Source organism: Cervus elaphus, chromosome 9, assembly GCF_910594005.1.
Source record: "Cervus elaphus chromosome 9, mCerEla1.1, whole genome shotgun sequence".
Taxonomy (NCBI): domain Eukaryota; kingdom Metazoa; phylum Chordata; class Mammalia; order Artiodactyla; family Cervidae; genus Cervus; species Cervus elaphus.
The window spans coordinates 11,785,765-11,804,814 of NC_057823.1; the positions used below are offsets into that span (position 1 = coordinate 11,785,765).

General features: G+C 56.3%; 1 protein-coding gene and 1 non-coding gene across 3 annotated transcripts in view; one reads left to right on the forward strand and one right to left on the reverse strand.

The window, feature by feature from the left end:
• Positions 1-3,889: 3,889 nt before the first annotated feature.
• On the reverse strand, positions 3,890-3,996 carry LOC122701079. Its single transcript, XR_006342929.1, has one exon. It is a non-coding gene; the product is annotated as a U6 spliceosomal RNA (small nuclear RNA).
• Positions 3,997-6,616: 2,620 nt separating this feature from the next.
• NOTCH3 (notch receptor 3) overlaps positions 6,617-19,050 on the forward strand; it is a 39,426-nt gene continuing 26,992 nt past the window's right edge. The window contains exons 1-15 of one of the 2 annotated variants that reach the window (XM_043911164.1): positions 6,617-6,808; positions 9,368-9,446; positions 12,847-12,989; positions 13,070-13,408; positions 13,495-13,617; positions 13,697-13,930; positions 14,820-14,975; positions 15,061-15,246; positions 15,843-15,956; positions 16,181-16,294; positions 17,087-17,320; positions 17,438-17,548; positions 18,031-18,223; positions 18,300-18,451; positions 18,675-18,788. In XM_043911164.1, the coding sequence (XP_043767099.1) occupies positions 6,688-6,808; positions 9,368-9,446; positions 12,847-12,989; positions 13,070-13,408; positions 13,495-13,617; positions 13,697-13,930; positions 14,820-14,975; positions 15,061-15,246; positions 15,843-15,956; positions 16,181-16,294; positions 17,087-17,320; positions 17,438-17,548; positions 18,031-18,223; positions 18,300-18,451; positions 18,675-18,788 (2,413 nt within the window). In that variant the 5' untranslated portion in view covers positions 6,617-6,687. Of the gene's footprint in view, positions 6,809-7,036; positions 7,089-9,367; positions 9,447-12,846; positions 12,990-13,069; positions 13,409-13,494; positions 13,618-13,696; positions 13,931-14,819; positions 14,976-15,060; positions 15,247-15,842; positions 15,957-16,180; positions 16,295-17,086; positions 17,321-17,437; positions 17,549-18,030; positions 18,224-18,299; positions 18,452-18,674; positions 18,789-19,050 lie in introns of those variants that run through there. The other variant, XM_043911165.1, reaches the window with a different exon arrangement.

Below are 19,050 nucleotides of genomic sequence, written 5' to 3' on the forward strand. Positions count from 1 at the left end.
GTAACCCAGCGGCCCTCGCTCCTGCTGGTTCTTGTTGGGCTCCCATGGCCTGGGTGTAAGGGCCCAGCCCCAGTTTTCATGTGCAGGGGACGGGACTGTGGTCCCAAGAGGATAAGCGAAGGGCACATTCTCAGGTTCCCGGTCAGCGGGCCTGGGCCCAGCAGCTGTGTCTTGGCCTGGCCCCAGGTCCTGCATCCCTGGGGACTGAGCTCATTGAGGAGAAATGCAGTCCCTGGCCAAGGCAACCAGCAGGGGCAAGGGAGAGGGGAGATGGCGCAAACCCACCCCTACCCCCACCGTGTTGGGAACTGGGTGTCTGCCTGCTGCAAAGCCATGGGAATAATTGCTCTGACTGTCCTGACCCCCAAGGATCTGGACACCTTGGGCCATTCCTGCCACTGTGACTGGAGGGCAGCCGAAGACTGGAGCGGGGACCCTCACTTTCTGCCTTGCCGAGTGGGTGTCCTCAGAATTTGGGGGCTTCAGAAAGGGACGGACAGGGCTTCCCTGGTGGCTCAGTGGTTAAGAATCCTCCTTGCAAGGCAGGCGATGCTGGTTCGGTCCCTGGTCTGGAAAGATCCCACATGCCGCAGGGCAGCTAAGCCTGTGCCCCACGACTGAGCCTGAGCTCTAGAGTCCATGAGCCGCCATTACTGAGCCTGTGTGCTGAAACTGCTGAAGCCTGCACGCTGTAAAGCCCGTGCTCCACAGCGAGAGACGCCACCGCAACGAGAAGCCTGAGCACCTCAACTAGAGAAAGCCTGTGTGCATAAGCGCAGCCAGAAAGAAAGTAAATTCATAATTGGAGGGGAAAAAAGAGACGGGTGCATAGTAGGGGCTCTGCAAATGTATCTTCTTGTCCTCACTCCCCTCGTTCTGTACTCAGCCTGTGTTTTCATCATTACTGCTTCCTCTCTGTCTCTGTCTGCCGCAGACCAGGGGCCATTGGATCAACAGAGTAGCGGACTTTGGACTTCCTGCCTAGCAAAATGTGTATCCAGGTTCTTGGTTGCTCCTTGTGATGGGGAGCTCAGCACCCATTAGAGCATCTATTCCAGCAGAAAATCCTTTCTCAGAGGGATCAGGGGAGGCACTAACCCCACTCCTGAAGTCTCTGCCTTTGTCCCCTGGGCCACTTGACCCTTTTCAGGACCCCCAGGTCCCTAGAAGTTATTGAAGAGAGTCGTCTGGACCCCTAGTGGTGGCTCCTTTGGACTGAACCTGCCAACTCCTTCAGCCAGTTCCCTCCCATGTTGCCCCCTCAGTGCCCACCTCATGCTGTGTGATGTCTGGCCACTGGTGAGCCCCCATTATAGGAGAGGGGAGAAAGAGCAGGATACAGACACCCCCAGCCCCTTGTGGACAAGGCCAAGTGGTAGGGTGAGAGGGTGCTAGGAGAGCCAGGGGTGGGGAGCAGAGAGGACTTCCTGGAGCTGAAATCTTAAAGAATAGGAATTTACCAGGTACAGGAGTGGAGGTGGATAGGCACGCTAGAAGGAGGGACCTGCGCGCGCAAAGCCATGGCATGTGCAGGAAACAGTACAGCATTCCCTATAGCTGGAAGGAAATGCATTTTAAAAATTTTATTTATTTATGTACTTTGGCTGCACCGCGCAGCTTGTAGGATCTCAGTTCCTTAACCAGGGACTGAACCCAGGACCACAGAAGTGAAAGCCTGGGATTCTAAGCCCTAGGCCACCAGGGAACTCCCAGGAAATACATTTATTTATCTTTATTTTTGGCTGTGCTGGGTCTTCATCACTGTGTCTTGGCTTCCTCTGGTTGCAGCGAGCGGGAACTACTCCATCATGATGCACGGACTTCTCATTGTGGTGACTTCTCTTGTTTCGGAGCACAGACTCTAGAGCTTTAATAGTTGCAGCACATGGGCTTAGCTGCCCTGTGGCATGTAGAATCTTCTGGGACCAGAGATCAAACTGGTGTCCCCTGAATTGCAAGGCAGATTCTTAACCACTGGACCATCAGGGAGGCCCCAGGAAATGCATTTTTAAAAAAACACATCTGCTGTGAGTTCCTGTGTGGGGAGGAAGCAAAAGGGTCCTTCTAACTAGCCGGATGTCCAGGCAGAAAGAAGAACCTGAGCAGAGGCCGTGAGAGTGCAGAGCCTGCTGGGTGACTCAGTGTGATGATGAAGAGAACAGGAGGGGCTGGGGAGCGTCTGAAGGCTCTGAAAGCAGGGCTGAGGGGCCGGGATTTCCTCCTGGGGTGACAAGTATGAGAAGGACTTAAGCTGAGCCTTCCCCCATCCCCATGGGCCCCTTGACTCAGCACCCTTACGGTGAGTCAGCTGTGCCCCTTCTGATTATGCAACTTTTGTCTTTTTCTCTGCCCAGTCCCCACCCCCACTCTCAACCCCTCCCTCTCATTCCATGTGGCCTGGAGTCACTGGGTTCAAATCTCAGCTCTTCCTCTAGAAAGCCTCCAGCAAATCATCATAAGATGGGCAGAGACCCAACCCCATGAGGGCTGACCCAGTAAGATGGGTGAATAGCTCCCCTCCCAGATGGAGGTTGCACTCATAAGTTGAGAGGCTGGGATACCCTCAGTTCCTGTCCCCTGGTGCTCGACTCTCTGCCACCCTCAGCAGGGCTGGGGATCATCTCCTGTGCTGGACCCTGGTCAGTTGTTCAACTTTCACCCCTGGCTTTTCATTCTTCTTTCTCTCTAATGGTACTTCTCCACCTCTTCCTCTTCCAGTATTTTAATATCATCCAAGGGGACTTCCACAGTGGTACAGTGGATAGGAGCCCACCTGCCAAGGCAGGGGACATACATTTGATCCCTGGTCTGGGAAAATTCCACATGCCATGGAGCAACTAGGCCCAAGAGCTGCAACTACTGAGCCCACGTGCTGCAATTACTGAAGCCCAGGCACCTAGAGGCCATGCTCTGCAACAAGAGAAGCCACCACAAGGAGAAGCCCGCACACCGCAACGAAGAGTAGCCCCCGCTTGCTGCAACTAGAGAGAGCCCTCATGCAGCAACGAAAACTCAGCGCAGCCAAAAATAAATAATTATAAAAATCATCCCAGGTAAACAGATGAACGGTTCAGTAAAACGTGGTGTAGCCATTCAATGGGGTGTTGTGCCTGCGTGCTAAGTCGCTTCAGTCGTGTCTGACTCTTCGCAACCCTTCGGACCATAGCCCACCAGGCTCCTCCGTCCATGGGACTCTCCAGGCAAGAATACTGGAGTGGGTTGCCATTCCCTTCTCCAGGGGGTCTTCCCAACCCAGGGATGGAACCCGCATTTCTTACGTCTCCAACGGGATGCTACTCAGCCATAAAAAGGAATGAAGAACTGACACATGCTACAATATGGATGAACCTCTGAAACACACCCAGTGAAAAAAGTCAGACATAAAAGACCACACATTGTTTGATTCCATAGATGTGAAACGTCCAGAACAAGGTAAATCCATGGAGACGGAAACACATTAATGGCTGCCAGGGACAGATGAGGAGTGACTGCTGGGGACAAAGTTTTCTTTAGGGTTGATGAAAGCGTGATAAGACTAGGTAGAGGTGGTGGTTGCACTAAATGCCACTGAACTGTACACTTTGAAATGGTAATAATTTTATGTAAGGAAATTGTATCTCAATTTTTAAAAAAATCATCAGAGGCAATCACCAATAAATGCCCCAAACAGTGGTGAAAGTTTGACAGGCATCAGGATAGTCACACAGTCTCAATATATCTCCCCACATGATATTGATATTTACTCATTACAAGAGGGGATGGGAAGAGAATGGTACATTTACAGTAGAGAAACTGGACCAGCTTCATTCAAGCGATCAAAATCTAACAAGACCAGTGTTGGGGACCCATATCAGGTACCTCCATTTTTTTTTTTTTCTTTTTTTTGTTAAATAATATGGAACGCTTCACGAATTTGCGTGTCATCCTTGCGCAGGGGCCATGCAAATCTTCTCTGTATCGTTCCAATTTTAGTATATGTGCTGCCGAAGCGAGCACCAGGTACCTCCTTGATACAACCCATGGAAGAGTACCAGCATCGCTTCCGCAGTTCTTGCCAAAGATACAGAGCCTGTACCTGGTCACGAGGAAACTGCAGCCCAGTTCACTAAGGGATGTTCTGTGAAACAAATGACCTTGACTATCCAAAAATATCAACATCATGACAGACAAAGAAAGGCTAAGGAACTGATACAGATTAAAGGACATGAAGAAACATAACCATTAAATGGAACACATGGTCAGAGATTAGATCCTGGACCAGCAAAGAAACATGCTACAGAGGATATTACTGGGGAAACCAAAAACTGTCCATATGGTGAAAACTGTCGTGTATGTATGTATAAGAGAATGCCCTCAATCTTAGGAAACACACAGTGATGATTTTGGGGGCAAAGGAACATCATATCTACATCTTGCTTTCAAATACATGTACATGCTAAGTCGCTTCAGTTGTGTCTGACATTTGTGACCCCATGGACTGTAGCCCACCAGGCTCCTCTGTCCATGGGATTCTCCAGGCAAGAAGACTGGAGTGGGTTGCTATGCCCTTGTCCAGGGGATCTTCCTGACCCAGGGATGAAACTGCATCTCTTATGTCTCCTGCACTTGGCAGGTGGGTTCTTTACCACCCATCTGGGAAGCCCTGCTCTCAAATACATATAATTTATTACATATTATATATAATTTAAAATTATATATAATTTCTTCAAAACTATGGTTTTTCCAGTAGTCATGTACAGATGTGAGAGTTGGACCATAAAGAAGGCTGAGCACTGCTTTCCAATTTTGGTGCTGGAGAAGATTCTTGAGAGTCCCTTGGACAGCAAGGAGATCAAACCAGTCAATCCTAAAGGAAATCAACCCTGAATATTCATTGGAAGGATGGATGCTGGGATGCTGAAGCTCCAATACTTTGGCCACCTGACGCGAAGAGCCAACTCTTTTTCAATACTTTGAAAAAGACCCTGATGCTGGGAAAGACTGAAGTTTGCAGAAGGAGAAGGGAGTGACAGAGGATGAGATGGTTGGATGGCATCGCAGACTCAATGGACATGAGTCTGAGCAAACCCCAGGAGACAGTGAAGGACAGGGGAGCCAGCTGTGCTGCACTCCAGGGGGTCGCAAAGAGTCGGACAGGACTTAGTGACTGAACAATAACAATAATTATAAAGTAAATTTGGCAAAGTGTGGGCCAAGTTGGTGAAGCTGGGTAAAGGGTCTATGGAAATTGCATTTTAAATTATTTCTAAATGAAGTTTTAAAATTGCTCAAAGATCTCTGGGGTGCCCAGGTGACTGTCTCCCACCCTGATGCCCCCGTGCTTAGCCTCAGTGCTCAGCTGTCTCATGGGTGAACCTCAGGCTCCTGGTTTTCAGCCCATCACCCCCAACCCATTCCTCCTCACTATAGCCTCATCACCACGCTAAACACCTACAAGGTCGACCTGGCCTCTTTCTCCTCCTCCTCAGGGCCAGGGCGACCCCTGACCTGCTCACTCTCCCCTCCTTCCCTACTTGACTCGGCCCCCTCCTCTGTTTGCAGACCTGTCCCTCTCCTGAAATGTCTTTCTTCCAGTTCTGGGCTGAGCCCCCACTGAACCCTTCTCAGGGAAGCTCTCTCTGGGAGAGGGCAGGGGAGATGAAGCCACTGAAACAACACCAGACATAGAGCTTGAGCTTTATATCTACTTGTTGAATAAATGAATGAATGAATAAGTAACCCCCTTCCCCCAAGCAGAACCCTCACCAGCTTCTCTGCTCTGTCCCTCCCTCTGGCCCAACCCTAAGTCCACGGTGGTGGAGTCTGTTTTTCTCTTCCTCAGATTGGGGGCTTCTCTAGGCTGGTCTTGGGGCCTTTCCGGAGTCCCCATTCTTGCCACAGGGACAGAGCTCACTGCAGGGTGGTTGCTTTTCAGCATGACTGATTTTGGAAAAGGCAGTTGGATGAAACTGAGCAAGATTGGCTGAGCAACAAAGCTGTGTGGGCTATGGGGTGGGGTGGACCTTTGGATATTGAGGAGGAAGGGGTTACTTTCAGGAAGCGCTGAGAGTAAGACGGGGTGTGGGTGTTTGGTAGCACACTTGAAACTCCTGGCCTGTGCCTGAGGTTCGAGGCTGCAAAAATCGCCCAAGGCTCTAGGTCTGAGAGGGTCTGAGAGGGCCTGAGTTTAGAGTTGTGAATATTTCAGATTTTAAGTCCCCCAGGAAGCTCTGTGCACGCCTCTGCATTTGTGCATCCTGGCTATGTATTCATGAGCCTTGCAGAACGTGCCTGGTTTCAGTTTCGGGGTGTCGGGGGGTGGGGGTAGGGGAGTGTCTGTTTGTGCCCGGCTCCGTGTGTGTCTCGGGCTCTGGATGTGTTTTAGGGAGCTGGAGATGTTCAGGAAGTTGGGTGTGTCTGACACCGTGGGTTGGGCCCGCTGGCCTGAGTTTCCGAGAGGGTCTTCGGGTCCCAGGCTGTGTGGGTGGAGGGTGGGCAGGGACCCCAGGAGGCCGGGCCGGGGGCGGGGGAGCTCTGGGCCGGCCCTGGGGCGGGGCGAGCCGCCCAGGGTTGGGGGCGGGGCGGCCCGGCCGTCTCACTTCAGCGAAGTTGGCTGCGCGGAGGCTGGCCCCGGACGCGCCCGGAGCCCAAGGAAGGAGGGAGAAGGGAGGAGAGAGGTGGGAGGAGGGAGGGTCGCGGCCGGCCGCCATGGGGCCGGGGCCCCGGGGCCGCCGCCCCCGCCGCCGTCGCCCGATGTCGCCGCCGCCACCCCTGCCGTCCGTGCGGACGCTGCCCTTATTGCTGCTGCTAGCGGGGCCGGGGGCTGCAGGTGAGGGGCCGGGACCCTGAGGGCGGGATGGGGTGAGTGGGTGGGGGAAGGGGAAGAATGGAGTGCAAGGCCTCCCCGAGTCTGGGACTTGGTGGGTGTGGGGGCGGTCCCTGGGAATCAGGGACCAGAGCGCAGGGGCAGCGAGCGCAGGAGCCGGGGGCAGGGACTCCGAATTGAGAGTGGGGGCGAGGCAGGACCCCAGAGACCGCAGGAACTGGGGCCCGGGAGAGATGTGGGCTGGGAATGAAGGGACCCTGGAGCCCGGGACTGGGAGCTGGAGGTGAGCGGATCAAGATTAACGGGGGAGTGGGGGGGGTAGCCAAGAATCTGGGGCGCTCTCACCAACCATGCCTGTCGAGAGCCCTGGGAAGGTCACGAATGGAAGCCAAGTACCCCCAGGTCGGGGACCCCTCGCATAAAAGCTCCCCCTCCCCATGCACACAGCCGGGGCAGGTCTGGCAGGGCGCGGGGGCCGGAGGGGGCGCGAAGTTCTCGGAGCTCTAAACTCGGAGAAAACTTCCCAGGCCGGAGCGCGGCAAGACCCGGAACCGGAGTCAGAGCTGGAGCCATAGAGGCGCCCGCGCCCCTTCCCCCGCCCGCGGCCCCTCTCCCTCCCCCGGCTGCCTGGACAGGACGGCGTCCCTGTCCCCGCCTGGGGAAGGGAGGGGAGGGCAGGGGGCGCGAGCCCACGTGCTCCTCTCCCGCTCCAGCGCCCCCTCCCAGCAGCCCGACCCCCTCCCCAGCGGGCCCGGGGAGCCCCCCGCCCCTCCCCCTCCCCACTCTTCCCCTCCCCCGCCTGGGACAATGGCCGCGCCGTCTAGACACCCCCTCCCCCCCGGCAGCCTCGCGCTTTCTTTGCCAGACAAAGCGGGGACGGCAGCGGGGCCGGACCGGGGCTGCTGGGGCGCACCCCCAGCCAAGGGAGGCCTGGCCGGCAGGGGAGGGACGCGAGCCCAGTGGCCCTGGCCCTGGGTCTCTGGACGCTGCTGTGGGGCTCAGCCCGGGGAGGGGTAGGGAGGAAACAGGCCTCCCCAGCCAGCCCAGCCCAGCCCAGCCCAGCCCAGCCCAGCCCGGGGCGGGCAGATGGGGCAGGAGTGGGCAGGAGCAGCCGCCCCCACATGGCCTGTCATACACTCACAGGACACACAATCTTGGGCCACACATGTGGAGATGCAGATGTGTATGTGCGTGCACACACAGAGTACACCCGCACATACGCACACCCAGCTCACACAAGACACAGACATTCACAGCTCACACGTGCTCATACGATCACACATGTTCACACATACCCTGCACCACCAGCCCAAGGCCTCACACTCACTGTCTGCACACACTCAGATGCATATAGACAGAGGCAAGGACATGCCTACACCCAGCTGACACATGCAGGTATACGAGCACATCCAACCCATACCCAGACACACCCATGCACATACAAGTCACACACAGACACAACAGCTATATACCCAGATACGTAGTTCACATACACGGACACACAAGTTTCAGCCTACAAACATCTCTACATCCATGCAGGCCATGCAGACACACACATGGTCCACAGGGCCCACCGCTCAGCAAGGCCCACGGCTCATGTCATGTGGCCCCCAGCGTGAGTTCACAAACAGCCCTGGGCTCCTGTCTGGGTGATAGTGTCCTGGCTGCTTGTGCCTTGAGGAAGGGACAGAAGCCATGTTTAATGCACTCGCATGTCCAGTTTATCTCGGTCTCTCTTCTTCTTTTTTTAAACTCTGTCTCTGTCCTTGATCTCCTCTCTGTGTCTGCCTGCTTCTAGTTTCCTTCTTTTATGTCTGTTTTTCTCATCTTCTTCCTCTCCCTCTTTCTGTCTCCTGCTTGTACACACAGGCACACATGCACAAGCGGTCACACAGTGCCCCACTAACTCACATCCCGCCCCAGCCCTGACCCATCCGACAGGACAGTTAGACTGTGCCACACCGCAGAGAGACACAGCCCTTAGGGATGAGGATGCTGGGCAGGTCAGCCTGTGCCAGCTGCCCCTCCCTCAACACAGACCCCGTCCCTGTAACGCCCAATTGCTGGCTGCGCACGGTGTTCGTTCATGCCCTGGCATCTCTCCCCAGAACTAGCACGCAGGCCTGCCCAGTTGGAGTAGATGCCCAACATCAGCGGAAGGAAGCCCGGGGCCCCAGGACTCCCCACCCCTGCCCCCTCCACAACCCCGGGATCTAGGCACACAGTCCCAGACCTCCCTTCAACCCTCGCAGCACCCCCACTTCCTGCCCCCCATTCTGGCAGCTTCTGAGCCCCCACATCTGGCACAAGTCGGCCCCTCCTCCTGCCTGCCCCTGCCTTGTGGTTCCCAGGGCCCGAGTTGGCAGTGACAGCTGCAGCCCCAACAGCTGGGGCCGGGGCGGGGGGCCGTGGGAACTGTGAATGGGGGGGCTCCCTGCCCTCGCAGAGACGCCCCCAGCCTGGTGCAGCTGTTGCCCGAGGGAGGAAAGGACGGAGTCTCAATCCAGGCTGGGGTTCCTGGGCGCCTGCCTGACACCCCCACCTTCCTTCACCCCCACCCAGCCCCCCCCTGCCTGGACGGAAGCCCGTGTGTGAACGGAGGTCGCTGCACCCAGCTGCCCTCCCGGGAGGCTGCCTGCCTGTGAGTGCCTGGCTCTGAGCCATCAGTGGGCCCTGTGTGGGGAGGCGGTCTGTCTTCTCCCCCTGCCTCTGTTCACCATAGATGCTTCCACCACTTCCTTCAAGTGTGTGGCTTGGGCAACCTCTTGTTTCCCCACTGGATGGAGCAGAGCTAGGAGTAGAGGCTCTGGAGTCTGCCTGGCTGGGGTTCAAATCCCACATCATGTTGCTGATGGCCTGACTTTTTAAGCCTCAGTGTCCTAGTCTGGAAAATGGGCCCACTAATGCCAACTACACCGAATTCTCTGCTGCCTGTGGGCTTGTGTAAATCCCCTGAGGGACAGATAGTTATTCAATCAACAGATTTTCAGGGACTAGTAACAGTGGTTTGGCAGTAGTGGGGATAGCATCTGCACCTTCCCACATCTCAAGATTTAGTGGTGGGGCCACAGGAGCCCTGCTCTGCCACTTACTTTCTGTGTGACCTTGAGTGAGTCACTTCCCCTCTCTGAACCTCATTGATCTGTAAAATATAGTCCTTCTGCCTGACTTGTGACCAAAGTCCCCCCCAAATGCAGTTGTTGGAAAGTACAAGGAAAGGCAGAGGGTTGGGAAAGCAGGGCAGGGCCTGGGAAATTGCTGAGCAGAGGCAGACAGAGATCAATTTGAATTCTGGGCTCTGGGATAACCTTGAGCAAGTGCTTTGAGCTCTCTGAGCCTCATTTTTGCATCTGGAAAATGGGGCAATAACAGTTCCCTCCTTTATGGAGTTGATCGTAAAGATTAAGAGTGAAATCAGCATAGTGTCAGGCATACAGTAAGTGCTCAATAAATGGTATTTTTATTAATAGTAGAGACGTGGAAAATAGGTGCCAAAAGGAGGAACCTCTGAGGTTATGGGAAAATGCTTGGTTCCTTTTATAATATCATCATTAATAATAGCAGGTCACCCAGTAGCCATTGGTCGATTCATTAAATGCATCCATTTATTCAGCAACTTGTGTGTCCAGCCCAAGCTGGGTGGGTCTGGGGTGACTTCAGAGACCCTTTGAAGTTGCACACGCACTTTGACTCACCTCAATGCGGGGGGGGGGGGGGGGGGCTCAGCCTGGTAGAGCGGGTTCCTCGGGTTGGGATGGTGGGAATAGGGGGGAAAGTGTGACCTCACCTGGCGCTTCTCACTGGGGAGGCGGAGTCGCGGGACCGGGCGCCTGCGCTCTGGGACCCCGCGCCTGGAAAGCTGCCGACAGGTGAATACGCCCCCGGCTGCCCCGCCCCCCTGACAGGTGAATCACCGGCCCGCGCGGCCGCCCGGAGCCCGGATCGCCCGGAGCGGAGCGCCGGGCTTAGTCTCCAGAGGTGGTCCGTGGGAACGTCTCCCCACGCACCCCCTCATCCCTAGTCTCCTTCAAATTCCTTTCGCGGATCCCGCAGTCTGTCGCCCCTCCATGGATCCTCCAACTCTCAAAGTCTCTCAAACCCTAGTCTCTATCTCCTACTCATCACCTCTTCCCCAGCCAGTCCCCCAACCGAGTCTATGCTCCCCGCACACCCCCCCCCCCCCCCCCGCACTCTCCCGCCCCCGTCGGTCTCCGGTGAAGCCCAGGCGATTGGGCGGGGCGCGGGCAGCGGAGAACCAGCCCGACCGGTCGGCAGGGGCGCGGGGCACAGAGCGTGGGAACCCGCCGGGGGCGCCGGGAGAGGGCCGCGCGGCCACGCCCTGCCTGCCGTGCGCGCGCGCGCGTGGTTGGGGGAGGAAGAATTCGCAGTGCTCGGCGCCCAGCGCAGCACGCCCCCTCCCGGCGCGCAGTCTTGGCGGCGGTCCTTGCCCTGCGGATCTTTGGGGAGGGGGCTTGGGAACTGGGTTCTCCCTCTGCACCCGCTCGTGCCCCGACTTGTTTCGCTGGGGGCTGGGGTGGGGGGGAATCTTGTGGGTGACGCTAAGGACTGAGTCAGCTACTTAAGTTTAGCCCCAAGCGACCGGGACAGGCCACAGGGAGGAACCCAGGCGAGGGGCGGGTAGCGTCGGGGGCCGGTCCAAGTCCCGCCCTCTGACCCCACTCTGGAGGTTTCTAGTCTTAAGACCAGCGCCCGCCTGTACCCTCACCCTCAAGGTGGCCTTGGTGCGTTTGGAGGGGGCTGGAGGCTGAAGGACCTTCCCCCAACAGGGGGCGCCAGCATTGGTGGCCACCTCCTCCCAGCAACGGGAGGAAGGGGTCTCTGCCCCAGGAAAGGAACTGAGGCTTTGTGGAAGTCCTCCTGTCTGGCATGTGAGAGTTAGCCCGTACTGGTGAATGAGGCTGTGGGTTGGGGTCTGAGTCTTTGCCAGCCCAGCGCATCGTGTTAGTGTGTCCCTCTCGTCTGGTACCTTTGGGGGTTCTGCCCGTCTGTGTGCGCCTGGGTGGTTGACTTCTGGAACCTGAGACCTTTTGCATTTGCCATTTCCTCTAGTCTTCCCCACACAGGCCTGTGGCCCCCTCCCTCACTTTCTTCTCCCACACAGTCTTCTTTTTTCCCTCACTTTGTCTGTGAAAACATAGTTGCCTTTCCCCCACCCCCATCCCTCTGTCCTCCTTATCCTGTGTTTTTAGTTTCTTGTGGCTGTGGAACAAATGACCACAAACTTGGGTGGTTTAAAACAACAGAAATTTATTCTCGCAGTTTTGGAGGCCAGAAGTCTTTGCCTTTCTCTTGTAAGGACAGTTGTCACTCAGTTTAGGGCCAGCTTGGATAATCAGGATGGTCTCATCTAGACATCTTCTATTTAATTACATCATTAATTACATTTCTTTTTCCAAATAAGGTCACAGTCACAGGTTCTTGGTCATGGACATAATTTTTCTGGGGCCACCACCCTGCCCAACTGCATCCTTCATGATCCCCATGGCCTGAACTACCCGCCGCCCGCCCACCCCCACCCCCCATCTGCATGTTGCTTATTCATTCATTATTTGTATATCTTCTCTTTGCCAGACCCGGCTATGAACATCAAGAGGGTAGGGACCACTTTAATTGTGTTTGCTGGTGTATTCCTTGGGTTTCTCAGATGGCACTAGTGGTAAAGAACCCACTTGCCGATACAGGAGACTTAAGAGATATGCAGGTTTAATTTCTGGGTTGGGAAGATCCCTTGGAGGAGGGCATGGCAACCCACTCCAGTATTCTTGCCTGGAGAATCCCAGAGATGGAGGAGCCAGCCAGTCCATGGGGTTGCAAAGAGTTGGCCATGATGGAAGTGACTTAGCATGCACGCTGTATTCCCATTGCTAAGAACCTAGTAGGTATGCTCAGGGAAACTGTTGCGTGGATGAATGAGTGTGTGTGTTTGTTTACCTGTGTGCTTCTGGTCTGTCTGGTGTGTCTCTCTTGTGTCTTGGGCTGTTCTGCCCTGACTTTCCCCACCAGGTCGTGTCTGTCCGCAGGTGCCCCCCAGGCTGGGTGGGTGAACGGTGTCAGCTGGAAGACCCCTGCCATTCCGGCCCCTGTGCTGGCCGTGGTGTCTGCCAGAGCTCGGTGGTGGCGGGGACCGCCCGGTTCACCTGCCGCTGTCCCCGGGGCTTCCGAGGTAAAGGGGGGTCTGGAAGGGAGCCGAAGGCAGGCAAGGGGTGTGGTCGGCCTGGGCTCACCCTTCCTGGTTCCCGGCAGGCCCCGACTGCTCCCTGCCAGACCCCTGCCTCAGCAGCCCTTGTGCCCATGGCGCCCGCTGCTCCGTGGGCTCCGATGGCCGCTACCTGTGCTCCTGCCCACCCGGCTTCCAGGGCCGCAGCTGCCGGAGCGACGTGGACGAGTGCCGGGCGGGCGGGCCCTGCCGCCACGGTGGCACCTGCCTCAACACGCCCGGCTCCTTCCGCTGCCAGTGCCCAGGCGGCTACACCGGGCCCCTGTGTGAGAGCGCCGCGGCGCCCTGCGCTCCCTCCCTGTGCCGCAACGGGGGCACCTGCAGGCAGAGCGGCGACCTCACCTACGACTGCGCCTGCCTTCCTGGTGAGGGAGCTGTACCCGGGGGAGGCAGCAGAGGCGGCGGGACAGCCGGCCCGCCTGGCAGTGACCATCCTTGCGCTCCATGCTAGGGTTCGAGGGCCAGAACTGTGAAGTGAATGTGGACGACTGTCCAGGGCACCGGTGTCTAAACGGGGGGACGTGCGTGGATGGTGTCAACACCTACAACTGCCAGTGCCCTCCGGAGTGGACAGGTGAGCGGTGGGACCTGAGGGGGGGGCCCCTGGACGGGCACGCGCCAGGTAAGCGGACTGATGCGTCTGTGTGCCACAGGCCAGTTCTGTACGGAGGACGTGGACGAGTGTCAGCTGCAGCCCAACGCTTGCCACAACGGGGGCACCTGCTTCAACACACTGGGTGGCCACAGTTGTGTGTGTGTCAATGGCTGGACGGGTGAGAGCTGCAGTCAGAATATTGATGATTGTGCCACGGCTGTGTGCTTCCACGGGGCCACTTGCCACGACCGTGTGGCCTCTTTTTACTGTGCCTGCCCCATGGGCAAAACTGGTGAGTGACTGTTTTTTTCCCTGAAGGCAGCAGGGAGCCACTGATGGCTCTTGAGTGGGGCCAAGGATGGAGTCTGACTTGAGTCAGACTTACGCTATGCTATAAGCATAATTAAACATATTGTTCTTAATTAATTAAGCTTATGCTTAATGCTTATGCTAGAAGCTGGGTTTGGGGTGAAGGATAAGCCTGGGAGAGGCCTGGGAGGGCAGACAGTCCAGGGAAGAAGTCACAGGAATGGAGAGCTAAACTGTGAATCAGAAGGAGAGGGGACTTTTGGGAGGGGCAAAGATCAGAGAAGATGTTTGGGAGGGGGACTTGGAGTGGAGGGCAGGATATGTCAGGCAGAGGGTACTGCAGAGGCAAAAACTTAATGCTGGGACCCTCTTAGAATCATAAAAAGAGTCAATAGATTTTGAAAACAATATGAGGATATTTCCAACTTATTTTCAAATGGTTCAGAAAAAATAAAGTTACAATAGTTGAATCTAGGTGATGGGTATATGAATAAACTTTTCTGTATGTTTAAATTTTAAATAAATGATTGGGGGAGAATAGCTACTAAATATGTATGTGTATGCTAAGTTGCTTATGAACTGCAGCACTGTCAGGCTCCTCTGTCCATGGGATTCTCCAGGAGAGAATACTGGAGTGGGTTGCCGTGTCCTCTTCCAGGGGATCTTCCCAACCTAGGGATTGAACCTGCATCTCTTATGTCTCCTGCATCGGCAGGCAGATTCTTTACCACTAGTGCCACTTGGGAGGCCCACTAAATACACTGCTGGTTAATAAAAACAAACAAAAAAACAAAACACTACAATGTTCAGGGATGTGGGACCTTTGGGCAGAGCCGGGGGATGATCTGCCCTTGACCTCCACTTTTTCCCAGGACTTTTGTGTCATCTGGACGATGCTTGTGTCAGCAACCCCTGTCACGAGGATGCTATCTGTGACACGAACCCAGTCAATGGCCGGGCCATCTGCACCTGTCCACCGGGTTTCACAGGCGGAGCTTGCGACCAGGACGTGGACGAATGTTCCATTGGTAAGGGGCGCAGTCTGAGGGCAGGGAAGGAGGGGAGAGGCTGCTCCCCAGCCTCCCACACCCACACTGTGACTCCACCTTGCAGGTGCCAACCCTTGTGAGCACCTGGGCCGGTGTGTGAACACACAGGGCTCATTCCTGTGCCAGTGTGGCCGTGGCTACACTGGCCCGCGCTGTGAGACTGATGTCAATGAATGCCTGTCAGGACCCTGCCGCAACCAGGCCACGTGTCTGGACCGCATAGGCCAGTTTACATGCATCTGCATGGCAGGTGTGTGGTGGGCATGGCTGGGGCGGGGCCTGAGGCTGGGAGGCGGGGTGAGAAAAGCCTTCAGGCAGAGGGGCCCAGAGCAGACAGAACTGGAAGGGTGAGAGACTGAAGCCTGGGATGAGGGGGAGGCAGAGCCAGAGCAGAGTCTGGGGGCATGGTCCGGTGGAGTCAGGAGAACCTCAGATGGGCTGAGAGTGGAGTCTGGACGCACTGTGGGATGGAAATGACATGAGGGCAGGACCAGGGTCTGGAGTAGGGGTCACAGTGGAGACTGTGGACAGAGAGGCACTGATGCTGGGGTGAGATTGAGGCTGGGCACAAGGCTATGGTGGGCCCTTGGCTGGGAGCTGGGGAAGAGGCATAATTTGAAGAAGGAAGGAGGTGGTCTGAAGACATGCCCACATGGAGTCTCAAGCCTTGAACCATTTGGGGTCACGCTGAATGAAGATCCGGCCTGAGTCTGAAAACTGAATCTAGGGATGGGTTGGGGTCAGGGCCAAGGCTCAGGGGAAGCGGGGTGTGTCCCCCCTTGCTCTCCCTTCAGACCAGAAGCTAAACCCTCATTGCTGTGACCCCCCCTCCCTCCACCCCTCCAGGTTTCACCGGCACCTATTGTGAGGTGGACATGGATGAGTGTCAGAGCAGCCCGTGTGTGAACGGTGGGGTCTGCAAGGACAGAGTCAATGGCTTCAGCTGCACGTGCCCCTCGGGTGAGGACTCTGGGCCAGGGAGCCTGAGAAAGACCTTCTGGGGCAAAGACTCCAGGATGGGAGCTTATAACATCATGTTAGTGGGTTCCTATATAGCAGATACCACCTTATGAAGTTAATTTAAAAGTAAATGGGCTTTCCACCCAACTCAGGCAGCACAGGTGAGGGGTGACAGCTCTGGCCCTACCTGGGTCCCTCTGTTTATCTCACACTCCCCGCTCCAGGCTTCAGTGGGGCCATGTGTCAGCTGGATGTGGATGAGTGCGCCAGCACACCCTGCCGGAATGGAGCCAAGTGCGTGGACCAGCCGGATGGCTACGAGTGCCGCTGCGCAGAGGGTGAGGGCAGGCCAATGACAAGACCGGCAGGAATCTGGAGGCGGGGCTAGTGGGGGAAAAGGGCCAATAATATGCTTGGGGGAAAGTTGGGGACAGAGCTGCCCCAAGGCAGGCCCGGAGCAGGACCATTGAAAGAGCCAGGAGGAGGAGCCAATCGTGGACATAAGCAGAGGTAAGGCTAGGGAGTGGGCCCAAAGGCTCTGGTAGGATAGATGTGCACTGGATTGGAGGGACCCCGTCTAAACCCTTCCATCCCCAGGGACCTCCTGTACTGTTCTGCTCCGTCACTTCAGTTGTGTCCATTCTTTGCAAGCCAATGGACTGTGTAGCCCAACAGGCTTCTCTGTCCATGGGATTCTACAGGCAAGAATACTGGAATGGGTTGCCATGCCCTCCTCCAGGGGACCTTCCCCACCCAGGGATCGAACTCATCTCTCCTGCATTGCAGGTGGATTCTTTACCCACTGAACCACCTGGGAAGCCCAGGAACCTCCCATGTGTCCACATCTCCAGTGGAGGGAGAGGCAAATCAGGGCTGGTGGTGTAAGGATTGGAAGCAGGGTCTCGCTAGGGGTATGATTTAACTGGTAGGGTCCTGGCCAGGGACAAGTCTCGGAGCTTGCCGCTGGATGGCCTCTGGCGGCCAGCCAGGGGCGGAGCCTGAACTGAGCCTGCCTCCTATTGGCTCAATGGGCCGGGCCTGAGGGAGAGCTGAATTAGTATTGGGCAGAGGCCATGGCTATGGACAGGACCTTGGCCAGTGGGTGGAGCCTGACCCTCTGTCCACCGCAGGCTTCGAGGGCACGGTGTGTGAGCGCAACGTGGATGACTGCTCGCCAGACCCTTGCCACCACGGGCGCTGTGTGGACGGCATCGCCAGTTTCTCGTGCGCCTGTGCCCCGGGCTACACCGGCATGCGCTGTGAAAGCCAGGTGGATGAATGCCGAAGCCAGCCCTGCCGACACGGAGGCAAATGCCTAGACCTGGTGGACAAATACCTCTGCCGCTGCCCTCCTGGCACCACAGGTGGGGCCAGGGGCTGGTCTGGGACAGGAATAGTACATATGGGACACAGAGGGTCCAGGAATGGTGTTTCTGGCAGGTCACTGTGGTGGCAATCCCAGTCGTGTTCCCCTTCCCCAGGTGTGAACTGCGAGGTGAACACTGATGACTGTGCTAGCAACCCCTGCACCTTTGGAGTCTGCCGGGACGGCATCAACCGCTATGATTGTGTCTGCCAGCCTGGATTCACAGGTGGGCAAGTGGCTGCCCTGGAAACAGGGTCTTTATAGAGTGAGGGTGAAATCACCTATTTTTCCTGGCCAGGTTTTGCCCCTCTGTTTGCACGTGCTTGTCCTTAGGGATTGTCCATGCCTTGCCCTGAGAATTTTGCTTTCTTTCATTGGCATGTGTCCCCATGTTGGCTCAAGATTATCCTGGTATGTCCATGAAGGTGTTCAGACTCAGAGGTTGAGGTGTTTCTGAGTGGGGCCAAGGCAGTCCTTGGCGGAAATGAAAGTGACTTCATATAAGTTTGGGGGCAAGGGTGATCTGGGGCGAGGTATCTCTGGGTTACGGAGGTGGCTGTCCTAATTTGCACAAGAGCTGATGTGTTACGAAGCAAATGAGATGGTCCTTGCTCAAGGGTGTGACTGTGCTAAATGGTGCAAGGTTGCCTTTCCCTGGTTGGCTCCGCTATCCTTGTCCTGGGACGAGGTTGCCTGCCTGCTCCCCAGGGCCCCTCTGCAACGTGGAGATCAACGAGTGTGCGTCCAACCCCTGCGGCGAGGGAGCCTCCTGCGTGGATGGTGAAAATGGCTTCCGATGCCTCTGCCCACCTGGCTCCCTGCCCCCGCTCTGCCTTCCCCCAAGCCATCCTTGCGCCCAGGAACCCTGCAGTCATGGCATCTGCCACGATGCGCCTGGAGGGTGAGGTCTCTCCCCAGCTCCCTGACCCCCGCAGCTTCTCTCCCCTCCTGCCAGCCCTGACTGCCTCCCTCACCAGGTTCCGCTGTGTGTGTGAACCTGGCTGGAGTGGCCCTCAGTGCAGTCAGAGCCTCACTCGAGATGCCTGTGAATCCCGTCCCTGCCGGGCAGGCGGCACCTGCACCAGTGATGGAATGGGCTTCCGCTGCACCTGTCCCCCTGGTATCCAGGGTGCGTGTCTCCACCTTTCCTCCCCAGGGCCTCTTCCTTCCTTCTTCCTTCTTATTTCCTTTCTGCTTCATTCTCTCTTCCTTCTCTGCATTTGCCCCTTTTTTTCTTTTCCTTTCACACTCTTACACAGGAGCTTGGGAGGTGGGTATCAAGGTGGGGACCTTGTGGGGAGATGAGATCAAGGAATCTCTCAAGACTGTCTTACTCTGCCTGCCCACTACAGGCCATCAGTGTGAGCTGCTGTCCCCCTGCACCCCGAATCCCTGTGAGCATGGGGGCTACTGTGAGTCTGCTCCTGGCCAGCTGGCTGTCTGCTCCTGCACCCCTGGTTGGCAAGGTACACCAGTTGCTGCTTCTGTCCTTCACCTCCTCTGCAACTTGCTCCATACTGGGTGATGCTGAGGACCCAGAGAAGGAGTACCCGCCCCCCCCCGGCTCTGCCTTTAAAAAACAAATTTTTTTTTTTAGTAAATTGTTTACTTATTATTTATTTGACTGTACTGGGTCTTAGTTGCAGCATGTGTGATCTAGTTTCCTGACCAGGGATTGAACCCAGGCCTCCTGCTTGGGAAGCACAGAGTCTTAGCCACTGCACCTGG